Source organism: Dermacentor albipictus, unplaced genomic scaffold, assembly GCF_038994185.2.
Source record: "Dermacentor albipictus isolate Rhodes 1998 colony unplaced genomic scaffold, USDA_Dalb.pri_finalv2 scaffold_12, whole genome shotgun sequence".
Taxonomy (NCBI): domain Eukaryota; kingdom Metazoa; phylum Arthropoda; class Arachnida; order Ixodida; family Ixodidae; genus Dermacentor; species Dermacentor albipictus.
Window position 1 is genome coordinate 10,736,240 of NW_027225566.1, and position 23,307 is coordinate 10,759,546.

General features: G+C 46.8%; 1 protein-coding gene across 1 annotated transcript in view; it reads left to right on the forward strand.

Moving 5' to 3' along the window:
• Nucleotides 1-572: 572 nt before the first annotated feature.
• Nucleotides 573-23,307, forward strand: part of LOC139051557 ((3R)-3-hydroxyacyl-CoA dehydrogenase-like) — a 67,731-nt gene continuing 44,996 nt past the window's right edge. The window contains exon 1 of the mRNA XM_070528524.1: nt 573-744. Coding sequence (XP_070384625.1) covers nt 709-744 — 36 coding nt within the window. The 5' untranslated portion in view covers nt 573-708. The remainder of the gene's footprint in view (nt 745-23,307) is intronic.

The window sequence follows — 23,307 nt, forward strand, 5'->3', positions numbered from 1 at the left end:
CCCAGGTTATTGGTTCAAGGGCAACCGGAATGAAATGCCGTGCTGCCTTGACTTTGCTTCTAAGCCACCACCATGGCATGTTCGTTCATGATATCAAAATTGTATCAGTATTGTAATATTGTATTATTGAATTGTAATACCTCTTTTTCATAGTTATCTACATACCGTCAGGACTATATTATGGTTATATCTTGAATTGAGCTTGTGGCGACGAGCGACCACGTAGACCGGTAAAGACTCGGGTTCTCGCGGGAGAGGAAAAGAACCGACACTCGATCTCTTAGCGTAGCTTTCTTTTTTTTTTAATGTCGTTTGGAACGCTAGCCCGTGCCCGAGCGTGCCAGCCACTCGTGCTTCGCGTAGACGCCGGCGTCTACGTCATCCCTCGTGTGACGCCGATGCTGCTGATGCTATAGAGGGCTCCCCCCCTAGAGAGGAGGAAAGTTCGACGAACGATGGAAAGTTCACGTGACGCGGCGTGTCTTGGCGTTGGTCTGGGGTGTCACGTGCGCAGGCGGCGGCGAAGGATGCAGCAGGGGGGTGTCGCATAGTGGTGGAGCTGATGGCGCGGGTGCTTCGATGTAGGCGAGTTTGAGACGTTGCAGTGCAATCGTGTCTGATCGGCCGTTGACATTCACTACAAACGTCCTCGGACGACGCTCTAGAACACCATATGGCCCGGAGTAGTGTGGCTGCAAAGGCTTCCGCATGGCGCAGTTACGCACGAAAACGTGGGAAGCAGAGGTGAGTGCGGGAGAAACGTACGGGTACCTTGCTTCTTGTGAACGTGCAGGCACAGGGCGTATCTGGCTGAAGAAAGCTTGCAGTTCGGCAACGTATTCGGCAGGTGATGGCATAGGCGTTTTGGGGGTGGCGACAAAGAAATCGCACGGGAGGCGTAGGTGAGTGCCGTAAACTTGCTCAGCACAGGAGCAACCTAGGTCGCTCTTGAGTGCGGCTCTGATGCCAAGTAAGACGAGGGGCAAATGCAGGACCCACTTCTCCGGCGATTCATGTGCCATAAGGGAGGCCTTGAGATGCCGGTGAGAACGTTCAACCAGTCCATTGGACTGCGGGTGGTAAGTAGTTGTGCGAAAACGTGTCGTTCCGAGTAGCTTGAGTAGCTCGTTGAAGAGTGCTGAGCCAAACTGCCGACCGCGATCTGTGATTATTGTGGATGGGCAGCCGAACCTTGCCATCCGCGTAGACACGAAAGCTGCTGCACCAGTGGGCGCTGACATGTCAGATATAGGTGTAGCTTCTGGCCACCGTGTATAACGGTCGATGCATGTCAGTATGTAGCAGTAACCTTTCGAAGGTGGGTGAGGGCTGACGAGGTCCAGGTGTACGCTGTCAAAACGAGCATCCGGTGGAAGAAAAGACTTGGCAGGCGGAATGGGTTGACGCTGGGTTTTCGAACGTTGTCACGGCAAACAGCAGCGAACCCAATCGCGAACTTGCGCGTTTAGCCGAGGCCAAACGAAACGACTGGAAAGGAGCTTCTGTGTCGCGCGTATGCCAGGGTGCGACAGGTTGTGCACGGTTTCGAATAGACGTCTGCGAAGGGATGCCGGAATGTACGGTCTAGGAGTGTCGTTAGAAGTTTCGCAGACGACGGACGTACCATCTGGGGTCACAACGACGTCTTCCAATTTTAGGGACGTTGACGAATTCCGGAGTGTACGGAGTTCAGTGTCGTCACGCTGTTCACTGGCGAGTAAGTCGGCCTCGATGATGAAAGGTTCCGATGTCAACGTGGAAACGACATTGACACGACTGAGAACGTCGGCTGGAACGTTGTCGGTGCCCTTGATGTGGCGGAACGTTGTTGTAAATTCGGAGATGTAGGAAAGGTGTTGAATCTCGCGGGGCGAGTAACAGGATGCCGAACGATTAGTTGCGTGCACAAGGGGCTTGTGGTCAGTCAAGACAGGGAATGCACGGCCTTCGAGGAAATGGTGCAAATGTTTGATAGCCAGGTAAACAGCGAGTAATTCATGGCCGAACACGCTGTAGCGGGACTGCGCAAGCTTCAGTTTCTTGGAGAAAAAAGCGAATGGATGCCGCACATTGTCGATGAATTGCTGCAGAACGGCACCAACGGCGGTGTGTGAAGCGTCCGTCATGATGGCAGTGGGTGCGTCTGGCTTTGGGTGTCTAAGCAGTGTAGCGTCGGCGAGGGCAGACTTGGCTCTTGTGAAAACGTCGGTGGCCTCTTCAGTACACTGAAGCATTTGTTTGCGTTTGTTTACCAGGAGAGCGTCTAGCGGAGCCATCAGTCATGCGCACTCGGGAATGAATCGGCGGTAGAAATTGACGAATCCGAGAAATTGGCGAAGCTTGGTGGGTGTGGTCGGTCGGGGAAGGTTTTCGATGACGCGAATCTTGGACGGCAGCGGTCGAGTGCCGTTAGCATCGACGATATGACCGAGGAACTCGAGTTCGGGTTGACCGAATTCACTCTTGGCGGCGTTGATGACAATTCCTTTACTGGCAAGGCGTGAAAACAACAACCGCAAGCGGTGAAGATGTTCTTCCGCCGAAGAGCTTGCGACGAGAAGGTCGTCAATGTATGCAAAAACGAAAGGCAAACCTTGGGTGACGGAATCGATGAAACGCTGAAAGGATTGGCCCGCGTTCCGTAAACCGAAAGGCATGCGGAGAAATTCAAAAAGACCGAAGGGGGTGGTGATGGCGGTCTTGGGAGTGTCTTCTTCAGCGACCGATAGTGGATGGTAGGCGCGAACGAGATCAATCTTAGAAAAGGTCGTCGAACCGTCCAACGCTACCGTGAAGTCCTGAATGTTCGGTAGAGGGAGCGATCAGGAACTGTGATGTTGTTTAGTGCCCGGTAATTGCCGCATGGGCGCCAGTCTCCCGTCTTCTTAGGCACCATGAGAAGTGGTGATGCCCAGTTACTGGAGGAAGGGCGGATGATGCCAAGTTCCAGCATGTGTTCGAACTCCGCGCGAGCGATCTTGAGTTTCTCCGGGGAAAAACACCGGGGTCGGAAATAGACCGGAGGGCCGGAGGTGACGCTGTGATGGCACACGTCATGTTGCATTGGTTACGTCCAGTCCGGCAGGCGCGTCAAATTTGGAAACTCGCGTAGGAGCGCGGTGAAAGGTTCGTCCAGACTGGCAGAAATAGGCGCTATGTGCAATGTGCCTGATGATGGGACGCCGGGAACGGATAGCTGGGTCGCGGAGTCGATGAGACGGCGTCGTCGGATGTCCACAAGGAGTCCGTAGTTATGCAAGAAGTCTGCTCCAATGATTGCACGACGGATGTCTGCAACCAGGAAAATCCAGCGGAACGCTTGTCGAAGGCCAAGGTTTAGTATGGTGGAGCGTGATGAGAAAACTGTAATCCTGGTGCCGTTGACTGCTTGCAAAAACGACACAGGTGTCGCTTTTCGGTCGGAGTGCTAGGCGGGGAGAATGCTGACGTCAGCACCTGTGTCGACTAAGAATCGTTGTCCCGTTACTCTGTCCGTCACGTAGAAAAGGCGACTTGTGTGTTGGGCCGGACTACTCGTCCCCGTCAGAAGTCGGCCGGCCTGTTTCCCTGCCAAGCGCAGGGACGCCGAAAGTGACGAGCGTCGTTTCCAAAACGCCGGTGGTAGCAGCAAACGCCAGGCGTTGTAGTTGACGTTTCATTGCGGGTGCCCGTGCGCTTTGTTCTGCTGGAACTACGGCTGCGTGGGCGACGAGATGTGCGGTGGCGTTCCGCTCCACAGATGATGCGTTCCAGGCGCTCACACAAGGAGTCGAGCGGAGATTGCACTGCGCAAGAGCAGGGAAGAGTTTGCAGAGCGGTTGTATTGTCACCCGGAGACGGTGCCGTGGCGGCGATGGTTGGGGCGGCTACTTCCATGACTTTGTCGGCCAAAGTGGCAGGTACGGTAAGGTCCATAGTAGAGGCTGTCGCCAGGACCATCTGCACGTTAGCCGGGAGTCGTTGCAAAAACTATTCGCGCAACAGCGTGTCGTCGATGGATCTCGCGTTGTTTCCGAGCAGCTAGCTCATTCGCTGAAGAGGTTGACTAGGGCGCCGGTCGCCGAGTTCTTCAGCGGATAGAAGCTGCTGGATGCGAGAACACTGTGGAGCTGCTTTGCGCTGTAGCAGGGCTGCTTTGAGATCGTCATAGACGGCCATAGACAAAGGCGAGTTCAATAAATCAGCTACTTCGTCAGTGGCGGCGGCTGAGAGCGCTGCAACGGCGTAATGAAACTTTGAGACTTGGGAGCGGATACCAGCGCCTTGAAATTGCGATTCGGCCTGAAGAAACCACGCGAAAGGATGCTGGTCCCAGTATTGGGGGAGGCGGACAGCGATGGCCGAACAGGATGGCTCGCCGCATTCCTCGGAAGGGCTCTGGCCTTGAGCTCTTGTAGCGTCGGTCTGGTTCATGGTCGTCTCTACCACAGGAGCGTATGGGAGTATCACATCCGGGGTCACCAAACTGTGGCGACGAGCGACCAGGTAGACCGGTAAAGTCTCGGGTTTTCGCGGGAGAGGAAAAAACCGACACTCGATCTCTTAGCGTAGCCTTCTTTTTTTTAATCGCCTTCGGGACGCTCGTGCCTCGTGTAGACGCTAGCGTCTACGTCATCTCTCTTGCGACGCCGATGCTGCTACCGCTACAGGCTAAGTGTACACTAATTGGAAAGGCATTATAACTGTACCTAAATTTGAGGGTGGGTTCCATGTCGTACGAGTTATGGCGTACTGGTCCTTTAGCGCCGTTTAGTGCTACTGAAAAAGAAAAAGAATAATATGTTCCGGCTGGCAGGAATTTGTTCACCTTCATAACCAAGAGGTTAGACTTAATAAGCTACACGTGCACACAAGACTCATTTCTACTGTAGTTGCTGTTGTAATTCGTTATTATTGTTACTTTCGTGACTGCTTCTGTTCCATTTTCCAAACGGAACTTCAGATATAGGCAGTGACACTATTAGGGTGTAGTCTAGGTAACTGTCGGTGCACCCAGCGGAGTTTTCTAAGGAGAACACAAAAATCTCGATACCAAGGTGATGTTTCCGTATTGAAACGTTGTTCTTTGACATTGCAACGCACAGATCCTTGTTGACGAAATGGAACTGCCAAAATAAGTAAACAAAGAAAGAACACAGGTACTGCGATGGCAGCAATCACGCCGAGAGTTTGTTCGCTTTCATGCTGTTTTCTGACAACAGCTTGAATTTTCCTTGCGAGTTATAGCCACGAGTACCTTCACATCGACAGCGCGTTCGAGATCTGTCATTCTGGGCAGTAAACTCTGTCGTTCTCAGATGGTGTTATCGAAAGTTAGCCTAATTTCCTTAGTCGAGTACAGCACTTTAGAACATGTTAACCCATGTATCGCACGTTTGATAAGTTCATATATCATCTATTCCCCTGGAGTTAGGCTACACACCTTACTTGAACTCAGAATGAAAAAGCCTTCTTCAAGAAGCAGAGGGTGACCCCTTCTCAAGAGGTAATACGCTATTTGCACCCACTCTAATACCCCGGATGCGTTTGTGGAACCTCTTCTCTTCGAACCTCAGCAATACGAATGGCAGCGAGAGATCCTGCGCAGCTGCTTGAACCGGATGGATAGGTAGCCTCTGCCTGTGGACATGGTTCCTGGGCCTGCTCCAGCAAAGACGCGCTCGCGAAATTGAGTAGCTTTCTAATAGATAGCGCGTTTATACGGCATCTATAAAAGACGGTCGATCGTGAATGTGCTCAGTACCTGACTCCGTGGACGTTTAAGAAAAGTCACACCAATATTTCTTTGATGTGCATTTTTATTCCCTGTAAGCAAGGTTCTTTTGTTTCACTGAATAATTTTTTTCATGTAGTGAAGTAGGGGCAATTGAGCAACTGCTGCCGTCCGTTCACGACATTTTTTGTGTTTTTCTTATTTTTATATGCATTGTACGCGTGCAAGTCCTCATGTACACCATGATAATAAATGAAAACGCGTCGTACGATGTGTGTAGCCTCTTTAAAAGACGCAGTCATCTTGTGCAATGGTCATCTGACGTGGCAATTTATGCACATGGGGACAAGCCGCAGATGTCCACAAGAAGAGGAGGAGCCCTGTCTGGCCACCTCGCCATAGTGATTGGCAGAGGATGAGTCATCGGTGGCGCCGTTTGTCGGCTTCTGGCCGAGAAAGGAGCCCGCGGGGTGGTCACCGTACGCACCACTGGATTATGTCGAAGCCGTGGCCGTGGCGCTGCTAGGTTTGAGATACCAGGTTAGAGGGAAAAAATGACAATGGTGATTTACAAAAATGAGAAGGAAGGAATTAGAAAGGAAAATATGGGCGATAACACAAAAGGACTTGATTAGTATTGAGGCTTTGAGCTGGTTGCCTATGGACAATAAGATACAGGAGCAAATATTCGCAACAAGATGAGACGTGACTGCTGCATCGAAAATCTGGAGATCACTCAGCAAATCTTAATGTAATGCGAAAGTATTCACCAAGTGAGACCCATGGGTAAGGTACACTTTCCAGATCGCTTGCTTGAAGTGGATGGAAGCATCAACCAGCAGTCGCGGTAACAACAGGTGTTTAGAGTACTGATGTAAAAAAAAAAGCTGGAAGAATATTCATACTACCGGATCCGTTACAGGCATAGGCAGAGGTACAAAGTAGATAGATATGTTTAAAAAAAAAACTTCAGGAGATGCGAACAAAAGTGTTAGAATGAAAAGCATCTAAAGCGTATCCGGTTAAGTCAAGCAGGCCATGTGACTATTTGTCAACGTCCCGTTTCAAAGGGGATGCCATAAATGATCATCATCATCAAACAACGCGTTTCACTGCCCGCCAACTGCGCCGGTACGCGTCGCGTTCAAATTTTTTAAGAATTCTCCTGCCTCGCCTTACTGTGAGCGACGGTTGGCTGCATGGTTGTATTTCGCATTATACGCCCCATGTTTCGTAATGTTGATTTGTTTTTTTTTTCATTTTTCTGTTGCCTTTTTTTCCAACAGCACGTACAAAACTGCGCCTTCTCTATCACCAGTATCCATCGCCCAGCAGTATAACAAATAAATTTAATCAGATAAAAGAATTTTCGTCAGAACATTGTACCGGGATCACTTTGCACTATAGTGATGTGTACAGTTTGCGTTTGAGTCCGACCAAAACAGTCGACATGAACTCTCATCTGGCGGGCAGAGATCGCAGCCGCAGACCTCGACAAGGCGAGACAGGAGGACGTGTGGTCAGAGATTCCGAGCTTTAATGCTGCGCTTATGTAACTTCGTGGCTAAATATTGTGCATTGTAAAACTAAGATAGATTTAAGATTCTCATGAATCGCCCTGAAAGACGGATTCCGGTGATAATGGCTCGGGCCAATGATGGCTGACGATGATACATTGTCCGGTTGTGTCATCGCCTCTCGCCCGCCGTACTAGTGACCACCCGAAAGTGCTGTAGCCCTATTGGTAACCAGGAACAATGCACGAGGCGCCACTCTAATCCAATCTCCGGAACACGGCCAGCCCCGTGCTTTCCTTAACCATGGCACACGGAATTTAATGAACTGAACTGGATAGACCCGCCAATGCAGTCATTTTATGGCCACAAGCAGCAGTATTGGGTTTTGTCAACCTCATGCCAACATTTTTTTGTTCATGGCACCTCTGCAGCTCGGGGGCTAAGGCGCAGGCCTTCACTCTACGCACCAGCTGAGCGAACGCTGCCGCTGATCGGTCGCCACGCGCATGATAGGCCATCTGAGGCATAGAAAATTACAGCCTTGGTACAGACATCTTTGGCCAGCACCTGTACAGTCTCCGGCAGCTTGATTTTTGACTCATTGAGGCTAATGCAATACTCGGACTGTGAGTGCCGGGTCCATATTATTTTGACGTGATTGCGTTTAATAACGTACCACTTAGTATAAGTGCAGGAGTGGTTCTGCACTGCGCCGCTGATTAGAATGCGGCCACCGCAGCCGGGGGTAGAAATCGCGACCTCACGCTGAACAGCACATTGCGTTAGCCTGTTAGCCCCTCTCACAGTTCAGTTACAGCTTACTGATAGCGACCAGCTGCAGTTTCTCTGGATTTCAACTGACCGTCGCCGTTCGTCCCTTCTACTCCTGGATTCCTGCACTATCGGTGAGCGGGTGTGGGGAGGTCTGGAAACAGCGAACTACGATGTTTCCAGCCTCGGCTCATATCTAGATTTCCAGCCGCCATTGAACCGTTCCTGCGCCTCTTTAAATCCAGCGTTCCTACATTCAGCTGTCAATAATCCGTGTGCGCTGCTAAATCCCTACGGAAACATTCCGCACAATAAACAAACTCAATATGCTCACCGCGCAATTCTTACGAAAATTACGTGAAATACGGATAAAGGCGCTTCAGAAAAACTCAATTTGCGTTTACAATTCTCACACTATCTCGCCTTTCATCGACATAGCTTCTAACGCACTCCCTCAGAGGGAGAAAACAAATTGTTCTTTTCTGCAGGACACTTAGCATCTAAAGGAAACGCCAAAACATTATGTGAATCATTACGTTGGCGTTGAATAATGGGATTGAGCAAAACAGTTGAAGTGTGTCAACATTCTGAGCAGCAGAGCTAGCTAAAGGGCCAAGGGAAAGGCAAGCAAAACAGTTCGTAGGTGCTCTCGTTACTTTCGCCAACCGGAGGAAAAACGTGCATGCAAAACAACATTTCGTAAGCATCGCAAACGCGTTTTATGACACATTTATGTCTCGCCATGGGCCCGATTCGTGGGTGCGTTAAAACTTCTGAGAGAGAGATTCTGGTTAGGCGAGGAGCAGCTTAGGGTGAAGCCGCAAGCGTCTTCCACTGGATGACGCGAGACATGATGCACGACTTACGCGATCACGGGAGGCTGACGAAACAGCAGCCATTATCGCGTTCTCGAGGCGAGGAGAATAGCTGTAGTTTGTGTTATAGCCGATGTTGATGTGACAGTGACAGACGGAGAAGGAAAAATGGAAAGGCTTGACATGGTCCTACCTGCTCGGCTACTGTGTACTTCAATAAAGTGAAAGAGACGAGGAAAAAGGAGAGAGAGAATCAATGTGCACACAGCCAATAAGGGAACGTTCATTGACATAGTCGCAAGCGCTGCCACAGTCTACTTGGCTTCAAGGTGTGGATTACTGGCCTAGCGTATACAGGAGCTCCTTGACCGAGAGCCGACGAGCTTTGCTTCCGAGGAAGGTCTACCTTTGAAGCAGCTGCGACTGGTACACAGGTCATGTTGTGCTGACACTCGAAGGTTGTACAGTGGAACAGGAGATGCTAGAAAGTTTTGTGACACCCGCAAGAATTTCTGCAGGGTTGTTGGCAGCTCTATTGAGGAATGTATAAGCGTTCTCAAATGCGACGCTGAAACGCAGGTGGCACACCGTAGATATTTCGCGACCGGAGTATCCGACAGGTTGGCCAGGCCCTAAATAAGGGTTGAGTAGATACAGGTGGGAGCTGGTGAAATCACATGGGTTCCATTGCCGAACTCTGGTAGAACGAAGAAGTGAATAATCTTGCTGCGCGCGTCCGTAGCTCTCGAGAGCGCCCAGCATTCGGATCTCATGAGTGGTTTACCAAAACTAGGGGCCATGTCTCGCTGAAAACTAAACGGCACTCAGTGCCGGAGGCATGATCAATCCTGGGAGTTTGTCGCAATATTGTGGAGATATTCGCCGCCATGATGTTCAACGGAATACATGTATAGATATTTCAACTAGAATGACGTGCGTGAGGACGGCTTTTCGAAAAAAAAAATGTTCTGAAAGCCAATCGATATCCGGGCACATTTGCAGGATGAGAATCAAAATTTATTTCGCATTTAAGCTTCGCCCACCCCCCGCAGTTTCAGTGCCGCATGTCGGACATGACCCTACAGCATTCTATTGGTTGCCTAGTTTGCTAATAGGTCCATCAGCTACTATAAAGCAACGCTTTACACCCGCTTCTTTCGCCAATGAGCTGCAGACAAAATCACACATTTTTACATTTCTTGACACGCCCGTGGTAAAAAGGCTGCTCTTGCTAAACGTCGCTTCATTTTCATAGCATGTCAAATCACCCTGGAGAGCGCTGCCATGCCCAGGCTGTGTTAGCGTGCTGCTCAGTGATGCGGATCGCTCGGGTTTTCACGGAAAGAAAAACGTCTAGGCGACATCAATTCGTGCCTGGTTCATCGCATGCCTAAGCTTGGTGCACCGAGCCACGCTGAACACGTGATGCCCGCATTGTCTATCCTGTTTTTACCCTGTTTTTCATAACGGCAACTTTTTTCCTGCTGCGGCGTCGACGTGTCAGGCTGGGTGCGTGTGAGGCAACCGGCAGTTAACGAACCGATTACTGATTCGCGATAGACAGCTGTGCGCTGTACCGGTGGGCCGGAATATTTAGCGCGTCGCGCTGTGACACTTGCGTTCGCTGCGTTCGAGGCGTTTGTCGTCTGCTTGTTATATCGGTTCATATGCTGTTTGAGGTTCTCTGACAGACAATATGGAGTGTTTCATCCCGTGCACTAATAGTGGTGACATGTTTCACATTAGAAGCAGTTAATTGGTTTCAATGAGAGCGTGGATATTGCTGAGTACGTATTTAAAAATATGCAACAGTAAGAAGTGTTGCGATCGAGCTCTGCATTGCCCGTCTGCTAAGCACTGAAACACGAGTCCATGTGCCCCCAATGCTATCAGCGAGAACTGGATCTTTTAGATATTGCAAATATTACCATCCGCAAATAGCTCAGAAGTTTCCCCACTGTGAAAAATACGAAGACAGGAAGCTTACATATCCGTCCGGTCATGCATTTTCTCGTCCTGAAATGACTTATAGCCTCGAATCGGATGCTGTTAATGGCTCGATTCATGCACAGCTCCAACCCAAAAAGTGCGCTAGCGAGATCCTTCTGAATAGTTAATTGCAGGAAATATCGTAACTTCATACGTCATTGTGTACGTCATGCAAGTGGGCTCTGCTCTGACTTGTACCTCGTTACTTAAACAGGTTACCTCGATCACCAGGCCCTGCAAGGGGACTTTGTGGCGCAGCCTCTGTAGAGCGTTCATTTGATTCCCTGAGGAGGATCAGCCCAGTGACCACCAATATTGTGATCAATTGTGCCGGGCATGTGGACGTAGAGCAACGGATGGCTGTCGAAATGAGCAATAAGAGCTTCGACCGTGCGGTGCGGGTGAATCTCACTGTGAGCTTCCGAGCGCACTAGTGACTCAGTAAGTCACCACGATGTTTTGGTAAATTTGGCATTCTGGGGCTGAGCACAAGGTAAAGGATGCGATTCCTTTCTACGGCGGTCGAATTCATATATAGGTGCAACAGCGAGAACGCCCGTTTATCGAAGTTTTGGCGCATGGTAAATGCGAAACATTCGCTAGATGCTAAACATTTTTGTACACTTGGTCATCACTAGTAAAATTGCGTTGTTGGTATGAGTCCACGAAACACGGTCGAAAATGATGTGGTTCTTTCACATGGTTCAACAGCCCAATGCAACACTAAGACTACGAGAAATCCGGTAAAAACAGTACAGGGATCCGCATTTTGACATGCTTCCTTTTTAAAATTTTTTAAGCTACACCTAAATCTAACTACACGAGCGTTTTTTTTTATTTCACCCCCATAGAAAGATGGTGGCAACCTCGAGGTCTCTACCAGAACGCCGTAGTCGTTGAGCCATCTCGATGGGTAGATGAAGAGGCTGGGTGCAGGCCTAATCTGTGTAATGTCTGGCGTAATGTTAAACTCTGCTTTCCATCTTTGGTCGTGCCTTTAGCGTTACTTAGAGTTTGCGCTGAGCGGTGACTTAAAATGTCTTATGAAATTATGACAGTGGGCCTGTTTGACGCGGGATGTAACCACGAAATCGTCATGAATACCGTGGACAACGAATGAGTTGAGACTTGGAAAGGAAAAGTTAAAGGTCGCGGTTAGTATTATTGTAAAGGAAAGTACAGTAATCTTTAGTGCAGCCAAGCGAACACGAGTCTATGATTTATAGGCTCAATGAACAAGCTCATTTATTTAGAAATATACAATGGTTCGTTAGAGTAACAAACATTATGTTCTAATGGATGTGGGTGAAAGGTCCAAGTGAAGAACGCACGCTCACAACGATGACATGCCTGAAAATAATCACTATTTTGAACAAACGGACAGAAATAAGTAGGCTAAGAAAGAAAGTTAAAAGAAAGCTGAGGGGGTAGTCAATGAACATTGGGGACAAAAGTAATAGGCGGTACTAGAAGACGTAGACATAGAGCAGTTTGCAAAAGAGGCCGCACGTGAGTGCGTATGGCTGTATGGACTTGCAAAAAAGGAAGGCAAGGAGGTTAACTAGATGACAATTCTTGTTTTTCTACCCTTGATAGGCCTAGAGGAAATGGGCAAGAGGGAGGAAGCGACGTCCTACTTGAGGATCAATTTGTCTTTTAGCTGTTTGTTGTTATATGTAGAATACGTAACCGCTCGTCTGCGAGAGCGAATGAATGCCAAAGCAAGCGAAGCGCTTTCCAGTGCTACCCAAAATTTGATTGGATATCAAGATTGCGGGAATTTTGTTAAAGGTTGAAGGTGTGTTCCGAATAAGCGGGTCATGCTGAATTGCAGATCGGTAGGATGGTTCATCGTCCTGCATTGGGCCTAATTACAAGCTTATAATGATCATCATAATATCCGCCCAGTACTCGTTTTGGGTCAACCGAGCTGCGGCGCGTGTCATACTAGAAGCCGGAATCATCGACGGAGCAATTGTGATCGCGTCGAGCCATCCAGTTAGCGATGTCATGCCGCGCCTGTCGGTATAAGCGCTGCAAGGGCGCCTTTAGTATCCTTCACGCGCTCCATGGCGGCCGAGCAGGCTATGCCGAGTATCCGGTGCGATTCCACGGTGGCCGGACCGATGGAGTCGCCGCACGTGCTCAGAAAAGGCGATCAATTGCGAAACGCAATGTGTGCAAGCATCCCTCTCGGTAGACCCGCCATGACCCGAGAAATCGCATAAGCCGTCGTGTTCCTGCGCTCTGCGTTGAGCTCGTATGTGGTGGGCGCCGCTTTGCTGGTGGCTTGGAGGCAAGCAGTGGAGGAAGCACTAGCAGGAATGCTCCGGAAAAGGTTGATATACGGAGTGTCCCAGCTAACGTCAGTCAGGATAGAAAATGTGAATACCACTATATTATTCACCGATAAACTCACATACGCGATATCGGCAGTGACTATGACCACATGAAGACACTTGTTTTTTTATATATTGATTTATTTAGCCAGCATCAACCATTTATTTAGATCCTCACTTCTTCAGCTATGGCTGTACAGAGAGAATTTTCGACATTCCTCGGATACATAGAGTAAAAGTTTTTTATGGAAGACTCCCTTTTTAGTGGCTCCTTATTTTGATGGGAAAGTTTCAAATGGCCAATTGAGCGAAAAGGCTGGCGTCTGTAGCAGCGAAACAGCACCTAAATTTTCATTGGCTGCGACGCCACGTCACGAGCAGGCTTTGACACAGTAGAGCGAGCGAAATGGAACACCTTCTACAGGGATAGCGCGCCAGATGTTGCGTGAGGGGAGATGGTGTCGCTGCGACGCCACGTGACCAGCACGCTCCGACGAAGCAGATACGGTGACGCGACGCCGTGTGGCGAGACGGGTAGTCGTCGGTGAGGCAGTCGCATGACCCGTGCGTGCGGGTGCCGCCCTCTTTCTTTCAGAAGATGGCGCGAAGTCCGTATCGCGCTCTCTCTCTCTCTCTCACCCCTACTGCGCTTCAGTGCTGGGCACGCCTGCCGGCCTTCGTGGCAGCTGCTGCTTCCTTGGTCTCGAGCCGCGCAGGACGTCGGTGGCGTGCGGTGTTGGCAGTGGAAGCTGCTGCTGCTGCTTGCTGGCTCGGGAAGCACCTACTGCTTGCGTAAATTACTTGCAGCGCAACACTCGAAGGGCCGCTAAGTGGATTTCTATTGCTGATTACTGTTTTTGCTGGCTCTGGCAGCCCGTAGTGCTATGGTACATTACTCGCAGTGCAAAACTTGAAGGATCGCTCAGCCGCGTTCCATTGGACATTCCTGCTGTCGCATTCAGAACTCGCGAGAGTGTTTAAGTGTCCTCAGTTTTTCGTTGTCCTTTGAGTGAAAAGAAAAACACATATGAGGCAGAAATTGTCGTAGGCCGGTTTGTATGGAAGTCTCCATTGTACTGCCCTGAAATGCTTCTCTTGTCGCAGACTGAAATGGCTATGTTGCTTCAGAAATTTGTGTTGTTGAGCCTTCTAATTTATTGATGACAACAAACGTCTTTCCCCTGATATACCACTATACCCACGTTAATACGAATGCGATCATAGCAGTTCACATTTCACAAGGTATTTAGCAATACGTTGAATGTTTTGGTATGGCCTATGAAACTTAGGACGGCGTCAGCCAAATTGAGATCATCCAAACTGCCTGGTGAATGCAGAGGAGCACATGTCAGCAGCCATCTCGTTTTGCTTCTTATTCCCTGGATTCAGTGGACCAGTGGTGGTATGTGGTATGAACTGTGTGAGAACGACTTGCCATCTCTAATTTACCCTCGACTCGCAGATTAGGCAGATTTGTTTTGCTAGCATATCATTTTTGTCCATCGCAGGGCCGAAGTAGTTACACCATTTTTACTCCTTTGTATGACGTTTTAACGCACAAAGAAGTGATGTATTTTCTGCTTCCTAGCTTAAATGCATCACATGCTTGACATTACCACCATAGGCACTCTGGCACGTTTTTCGTATTGAAATGTTTTGCTGCAACCAATATTTAGTTCACCTTGTGGCAAGCGCTTTAGCCTTCCCACAATCCCTCCACACTGTAACTGAGAGATGGTGGACCCGCCCTTCTGGCGGAAAATAGCCCCACGTGAATTCATTCAAATGGCATTGCACATTCGGGGATCTCCCTTACGCACTTTCGGCCTTCTTCGAATTTCCAGTGCCTTGGGCAGGGTAGAGAGTATAAAGGGTGGTAGAAGCGGATGCCATGCGGGGTTCGTTTAATGCGCCATGTAAACCCAAACCTACGTTTCCATGGCTCAAATTATGAGGACAAAGGGAAAGGGGTGGTCAGATGAGAAAAGAGAATGACTCCACAAGCGCTGTACGAGCAACTGAAAGTCACCAGCGTTGTCTGCACTGTCAGTACAAGGATTCAACGGTAAACAGCTGTGCATAAAGGAAGGTGAACATCGAGAGCAGCATCTACAGAATGAACAGTAGTTAGCAGCAGTGGTTTGCGCCTTGTACAGAAGTTATTCAAAGCTATGGCTATTTGCTAACACCAAATGAATGCTTTAAGGACCCAGTAAAATATTCGTTGAATCCATCTGAGGAGCTAAACATTTGACGTTTATCTCTCATGATGCCCGGCTGGCAAAATACTTCAAGGTCTCGCCTAATAGTGGTTGAGAAAATTCTGCTCCGAAAGAAAATTTGAACGGACTATCATAATAGTTTACTGAAAACAAATGGCGTGCTTAATAAAACAAATGAATACTTCTGTAGCTTTTCTTCTTTTTCATAGCAATACCTTCGCTATTCCTAACGTTCCTATGGCGGGTAAGGAATTAATAATTTACAGAAATACCGCGCCAACTCTTCTAGCTGACCGATTATATTAAAAGTGAGTATAAGTTTCTACTACCAAATCTACAGAATCCCAGTACTAAGTTTTACTAAAGATATTTACGTGGAACAAAGAACTGACGCAATTAAAGAGATAGTGTATTTGATCAGCCTTGTCGTGCAGGCAATGACAATTCATATGACAATAAATAAGGGTAATTTCATTCTTGCAAGAAAGTCTATCTAGTACTTAGCGTATCGATTAATGAATGTTCACCGCAACTCGTGGGGACATCCATGTCTCTAGCTCATTTTAGCTAAGTCATTAACGTTGGATAATCTCAAGCTACAATTTTCAGTTTTACAGACATAAGTATACCCATCCCGCACCTAAACGTATTTCCAATTGATTTCACGCTCTTTGACAATCGCCTCTGCGACGAGACGCTTGCTTTCCTGGCACATGTGCTCATTGGTGTAAATGGCACCGACTCGGAGAATGCAAGCCCGATAGCGGACACTATCTTTCGCCCTTCCCTTCTCTGGTATTCGACTTATTTCAGAGTGCGAAGTGGACAATGGCGTTCTTTCCACTTTGGTTGCTTGGTATAGAAACCCGTTCTAACCATCATAGCGCACTGAATACTTAAGACCGGATGTTTATGCACTAAACTTTTTCTTTCAGGAGCCTATAACAGGCACTAGGGCTAGCATTTAAGCTGTAGTTTTATAGGTGCCAGATACTGTCCTTCGAGTAGGTATAGACTCAGTTATAAAGAATTTCAGCTGTTAAACTGAGGTTACATCATAATTTTTAATAGAAGTTAGCCAACAAAAGCATCGTTTTATTTTGGGGATTAAAATTTGCAGTGGCTACAGTATTTATCTGAAATCTAGTGTGGCAAAGCACCACGGGAAATGTTGTACTGTGAGAAACAAGCACAATGTTGAGATTTTGGGGTTTCATGCTCTATTTTTAACGGAGACTATTTCGTGTTTAGAAAACCAACGCTCAACGTCCTCTGAAGTTAGCGGCATGTTCTCATGCGTCGGAATGTTTGATGATCCAGTGCCCTCTGGGCATCAAGGTGTTCGCCGGTCAGAAACTTTGCCAGTTCTTTGACTACCAAGTATGCGACATATTTCTCCAAGACAAACTAAAGTGTCGAAGCATTTCCATCAACAACAGATGATTGGGATAGATGCCGAACCTTTACTGAACCTTCAAAAGGGGGCCCACGTTTCAGGCCACAGTTACGCCGCACCATTGAAGTTTGACGATGATGTCATCTAAAAATGTACACTATGTCACCTTGAAATGTATGTACGTTGTGCCATGTCACATTTGAGCCCTTCTCATTAGTATGCTGGAAAACTGTTAGTAACAGCCCTTAAAGCTGCAAAGTGTCTGATAACATTCTACTGCTCCGAGCGGATTTCTGCAACTGGTTATAATATTATAGGCACACTGAGGCTAAGACAAAACACGAAAAAATTCATTTTTAAGACTCCTAAAATCATATATGGGCATGACAATAAACATAACCATTTATATGCACTCTAAATGTGCCACCAAAATGCTTCTAGATACCTAGTTCATACTTATTGTTAAACGGGCGCCGTTAGCACGTAAGAAAAAAAAAATGCCATTTTTACTAAAGTTCTGATCTCTGCTTATTTCCCCCCAGAAAAAAAAAATGGCAGGCTGTGTCGATGGGGATGGTGCAGCCAACGCTGATCACGCCGTTGCCGCCACTTCGATACCGCAACTGCCATAACCACTCGCCTGAAATTATGCATGACTCAGAACTCGCGTCTGTTCGCCATAACCTCCGAGATTGGAAGCCACCCGTAGTTGTCGGCCAAGCGCTGAAAAATCTCCGAGGCATCGTACTGACGTCATCTCCGCTAACCACCGGAAGCAGGCGTCGTCGCTTACGTGCTACATCAAAGCCGCCTACTAAAGAAGATTGGACAATTACCAGCCGTGCACATTTGCGAAGGTTGATTCAGTATTACGTCCAAGTCATCCATTACCAATTTATCCAAAGTGAAATTTTTTTCCAGTCGCTGCTAAATAAAACAAATTGTGAGTATTTATTACATTTTATCATAAAACAAAAGCGTGATGACCATTATGCAGATGACTGGGCGGATAGTCCTCCGATTTTACGAAAATGTCATTTAATAATGAAATAAAACACATCGCGGATTGTTGTGGCGCATATTTATCCCTAAATATTTTTTTTCAGTAGATAAAAAAAGCTTCTCCGAACAGACCGCTGATACTAGCACATATTGCCCTTTATTTTGTACTTGAAAAAAAAAATCCGAACTGCATGTCATTGTAAAGGTACAGACGGAGCATTTCGTAAGGTCATTTGCCCACTGAAATGAAGCGCGTCATTACCGACGCCTCAGAGGACGAAGCAAGAGAACACAAAAGACGACATAGTCCCGACAGACCTACCATTAGACATAAAATAAAAGTCATCGATCTGCAGCCAACTGGTCCGAATGTAACCAGCCTGTGGCCAAGGTATAGGCAAACACACACACAGATTCAACAGGAAGAACTTTAATGCATGTCGAAAACATCAGTCTAAAACATTTGACGTAAGCGATTGTAATGCTTTCGCATTATCACACCAAAGCATTCTTAAGTGTCTCTGCTGAATTTTATGTAATCATTTGTCAGTGTTGTTCTCTACGATACGATACTAACAAGCCCATATTTGAGCCCTCGCTGTACTATACAGTGTTGAAGCGACGCACGTCGGTGAGGAGAACGGAATACGCGCAAGTGAAGAGGGAAAAAAAGGAAAGTGTACCGGATGTGGTGAGCACATCCCAATTGATCGTTACGCTTGCCCAGCTTTCGGTGATACCTGTCATTACGCGGCTTGCGAAAAATGCACTATGCTGACCTACACCTGCCTCTTCCAACTCCTCCCCACCCCGATTTTCGAAGCGCACAAAATGCCGAAATCAGGGGTGCTATAACGTAAAACAATTCCAAACTTTTCTATTCTAATTCTGCAATCAGCCCTCTGCGATTGGTGAAAAACTTTTCTGGACCACCACCACTTCACCTGTTTGTCACGCGCCGTCACGAAAAGCGCGATCGCTCTCCATCTGATATCAGAATGAGAATCCACTTAATTCCAACACACTCGTTGGGGACCCCCAGGCAAAAAGCTGTCGCAGACAGCCTGACGGGACCTGGGGGCCTACAGAGAGCAGAAGGCAGTGGATTTCTCAAATTCGAACAGTTGTAAATACATACAGACATTATGAAAAAGAAATGAACTTGTTTTATACAGATGCAGCATACACGGTGGATGCTATCACAGAATGCATAAACAGTGCAGGAAATGTAGCAGCCGGGGGAAAAGAGTTCATTGCTTCATCAGGTAATCACGCACCTCCGATTTAAACGTGCCGAGTGGGGCACTAAAATTAATGTGATTTTTTAAGACGTGGTATAGTGCTGGCATGCAGTAATCCAGCCTAGATCTACCGTAATTTGTATGCGTACGCGGCACTGGTATTAGCCTGTTACGTATGCTGTGGTCATACGGGGAATGTTCTGTATTGAGTGGCAGTTTATTTTTATACATATAAAGAGGTAGTTTATCGTTGTATAACTTAGACGCTTTAAGCATGTTATGTTTAATGAATAGGGGACCAGTGGGTAATAGGCTGGGGTGTTCATTAAAGTTCTCAAAGATTTTTAATACCTTCTTTTGGAGCCGCTCCAGTTTGTTATAGTTGGTGGTTGTTGTAGTGCCCCAAACTAATGTGCAATATGAAAGACGTGAGTAAAAATTAGCATAATATATCACATTCTTTAGTCTAATTGGAATTAATTCGCTCAATCTGTAGAGGCAACCAACTGCTTCGCCTAATTCAACCGTGAGCTTAATAACGTGCATGTTCCAAGACATTGTTTCTTCGAACCGAATTCCCGAAAATTTTTCAGATGCAACGCGTTGCAGGGCCATTGCTTGAAAGTTTAGGGTGAGTTCGAAATCGCTTTGTTTGTTGAGAGGTTTAAAAATAATATATTTAGTTTTTTTAATACTTAAGGTTAATCTAATAGAGTTCAACCACTGTTCAAGGTTAATTAGGTAATTGTTTATTGTTGTGTCTAGGTGGGCTAACGTTGGTGCGGAAAATAATATATTAGTATCATCACCATACATGACCAGTTTGGGAGAATTAGGCACATCACATAAGTCATTGATATAAAGTATAAACAAAAAGGGCCCTAGAATCGACCCCTGAGGCACTCCATGTTTCACCACACTAGTCGGAGATGACAAGCCATCGACTTTCACACACTGCTTTCTATTGTAAACATAGTTCTTTATGAGATCATGGGCGATGCCACGTATGCCGTAGTCATGCAGTTTTGACAGCAGAATATTATGATTAAAACAATCAAATGCTTTTTAAAGCGCAGCTCTTTGGCGTCCGTTCCTGGGTTTCGCGTCGTCGTCGGCGTTGTCGGCCTCGTAACCAGCTCCGCCCCCCTTCGCTGGAGTGGGAGACGAAGGACGCGAGCAGCGAATGGCGGAGACCAATGAGGGCGGCCCCTTCAGTGACGTGCGCGCGCGATGCTGGTGTCATGCGGACCCTCCTTACGGCTCGATGCGCACTCGTGTCTGGTCTCAGCCGATCCGCTCGTTTCGTACTATCGTCTGCTCGCGCCACTGCTCTCGCCCGCGCCTGTTTGGTTCTGTTGGGTCGGTCTCGTTCGCGCTTGTTTTGGTTGTTATTTCGACAACAAACGGTTACAAATATCCCTCGAGGCCAGCGCACCTTCCACAACCGAATGCGGTGAGTGTAAGACTCGTATCTCCGCGAATCCCATTCATGCAAGTGCGACGACTGATGCACGGCGGAGGCCAATATGGCATTAAGGGCCCAGTTGTGAACGTCTTTGTGAACGTCTTTGAGAATCAAGCATTGGTGTACCAAGTCGAACATATATCAGTCTATTTCTCCGACCACAAAGCTTGCTTCATGACTGTCAAGAACTGTTAGTGGAGTCTTTGTTAAACGAATACGTGTGAAAAATTAAAAAAAAATTCTGTGATAGCGCATACATGTGTTGCTCGATTTCTTTGCCTCAATCTATCGAAAAGGTGAAACAGCTTAATTGCTGCGCTCAAATTTCGCATTAGGAAGTAACGTAATCGTCGGTAATTTTTTTAAATCAATGAACAATCCTCACTAAAAAGTCTGTTTTCTATGTTGCTATAAATTTCATTCGTGGTTAGTAATAACGCCATTTCGGTAGATTTCCCTTTCTGGAAGCCATATTGTGAATCATTCACAATGCGCTATTTAGTGAGCAAGTTTTTGAGCCGTGTATGGATGACATTCTCAAGAACTTTGGACAAGATGGGCAGAACAGACATTAGTCGGCAGTTTGCTATATCACTGACGGCTCCACCTTTGGGAACAGGGCTTGTACATGCCAATTTAAGGTCAGAGGGAAATATACCAGTCTGTAACATTTGATTAATTATTAATGTCAGCGGTAAGGCTATAATAGACGCCACATGCTTAATAGGGACAGCGCTCAGGCCATCCAACCCGGTGGCGACGTTGTTTTTAATTCTGGAAATGAAATTTGTGACTTCTTGTGCAGTAACCGGTGAAAGAATAATTGAATTAGCCACTTTCTTACATGCAAACTGTGGCGTTTTAGTACAATCACTATGGCTAGTCGGAGACACGTAGTCGCCAACGTTGGAAAAAAAATCGTTCATTTCTGTTAGGGCGTCTTCATCCGTCTTGTCTTGCCTTGAGCAAAAGCTGCAATATTTTTGGAGCACTGAACCTTAGAGTTATTAGAAAAATTATTGATTTCCTGCGATAATTTTCTTGTACTGTTGTATATTTTAGCAAACAGGGACTGATAGAAGGAGATCTTAGCCTTTATTAAATCAGCGTTTAATTTATTACGATATGATTTGAATTCTGTGAGCAAGGCAGCATCACGTGATTGCACGAATCTATGGTACAATTTGTTTTTGGCTTTTATTCTTTTATGCAAGCTGTTTGTAATCCAAGGCTTGCGTATTCTTTTGCTTCGTTTTGTGTTATGTATCAAAGGGAAATGTTTTAAAAATGAAAAATCATAGCAGGCTATGATTTTCTATCATAGCCTGCATAGAAAGATACGGTAGGCGTGATCGGGATCACTTTCGGCGTAAAAATTGTCTCATGGTATCAGTTCAGTATAAGAATAAAAATTCTTGAGTGAAGCGGAGTTAATGTCGCGATAACTTGGGTTGTTATTTTTGTGCTTTTTGGGAGCTACTGGTATAAACGTGAAAATCGGAAGATGATCACTGATATCAAGGGAAAAAACACCTGTTAAGTACTGCTCGCAACGAAGGCTGGCGAAACTGATATCAAGAAATGTGGCGCTAGTTCCAGTAATACGCGTAGGTAACGTAATCATATTTGCGCAGGCAAAAGTACGAAGGATGTTTTGAGAATGTTCACTGGATGCGTCACCACTGAGCATATTGATGTTCACCTCGCCCATTACTAAAAATGGATATGCGCATTGAGTGTGGAATAGGCAGCAAAGTTTCCATGAACTCAAGGAATTAGGACTTAAGTCCTAATGGTGGCCTATAAACTGCTGCAATAACAACATTCGTAAGTCTTACTACTAGACACTCTACATTGGCTGTAATACAAGTTAGTTCATCAACAACATCACAAGCAATACAATTTTTGATGTACAGAGATATACCTCCACTACGGTTAGTGGACCGCGTAATTCCGTGATAATTATATCCTGGTATATTTGGTGGGTTATCGTTTCCAGAAAGCCAAGATTCTGTGAACAATATGGCATCAAATTTTATCGATAGGCTATTCAAAAACATGCGTAAGCTGTTCATTTTATTTTTAATGCTACGAGCGTTTAAATTGAATGTACTGAAGTAAGTAGACGACACGTCAGTGTTGAAGTTTTCAATGTCATAGCATTTACACTCTGCCATGGCAGCCATGGCTCTGTTAGGTTAGTGTTAGGCTGCTGAGCACGAGGTTGCGGGATCGAATCCCGGCCACGGCGGCCGCACGTTCGATGGGGGTGAAATGCGAAAACACTCGTGTACTTAGATTAAGGTGCACGTTAAAGAACCCCAGGTGGTAGAAATTTCCGGAGTCCTCCACTACGGCGTGCCTCATAATCAGAAAGTGTTTTGGCACCTAAAAACCCCATAATTTAAATTTTCTGTTAGGTTATAAACAAAAAACAAATGCTATATCAACGCCAACCTTAACGTTGCATTCTATCCAGATCTTATCGGCATTCAATCTTTAACATGTCTGATGATTCTGATTTTCTTGCGGCGATTTTTCCGCCATGCGTCCAAACGAATTTCCCTCCTACTTCTCGTTTTTTTTGCATTTGTGGCTCCCAGTAACTGTTTGCCCTGCCTTGTTATGTGTTCGTTGGCATATATAGGGCCAGTTAAAGCCTAGTGCTGTCGTAGACAGGCGTGCCTTCTTCGCCTTAAAAACATTATGGTGTTTTACGTGCCAATACCACTTTCTGATTATGAGGCACGCCGTAGTGGAGACTCCGGAAATTTCGACCACCTGGAGTTCTTTAACGTGCACCTAAATCTAAGTACACGGGTGTTTTCGCATTTCGT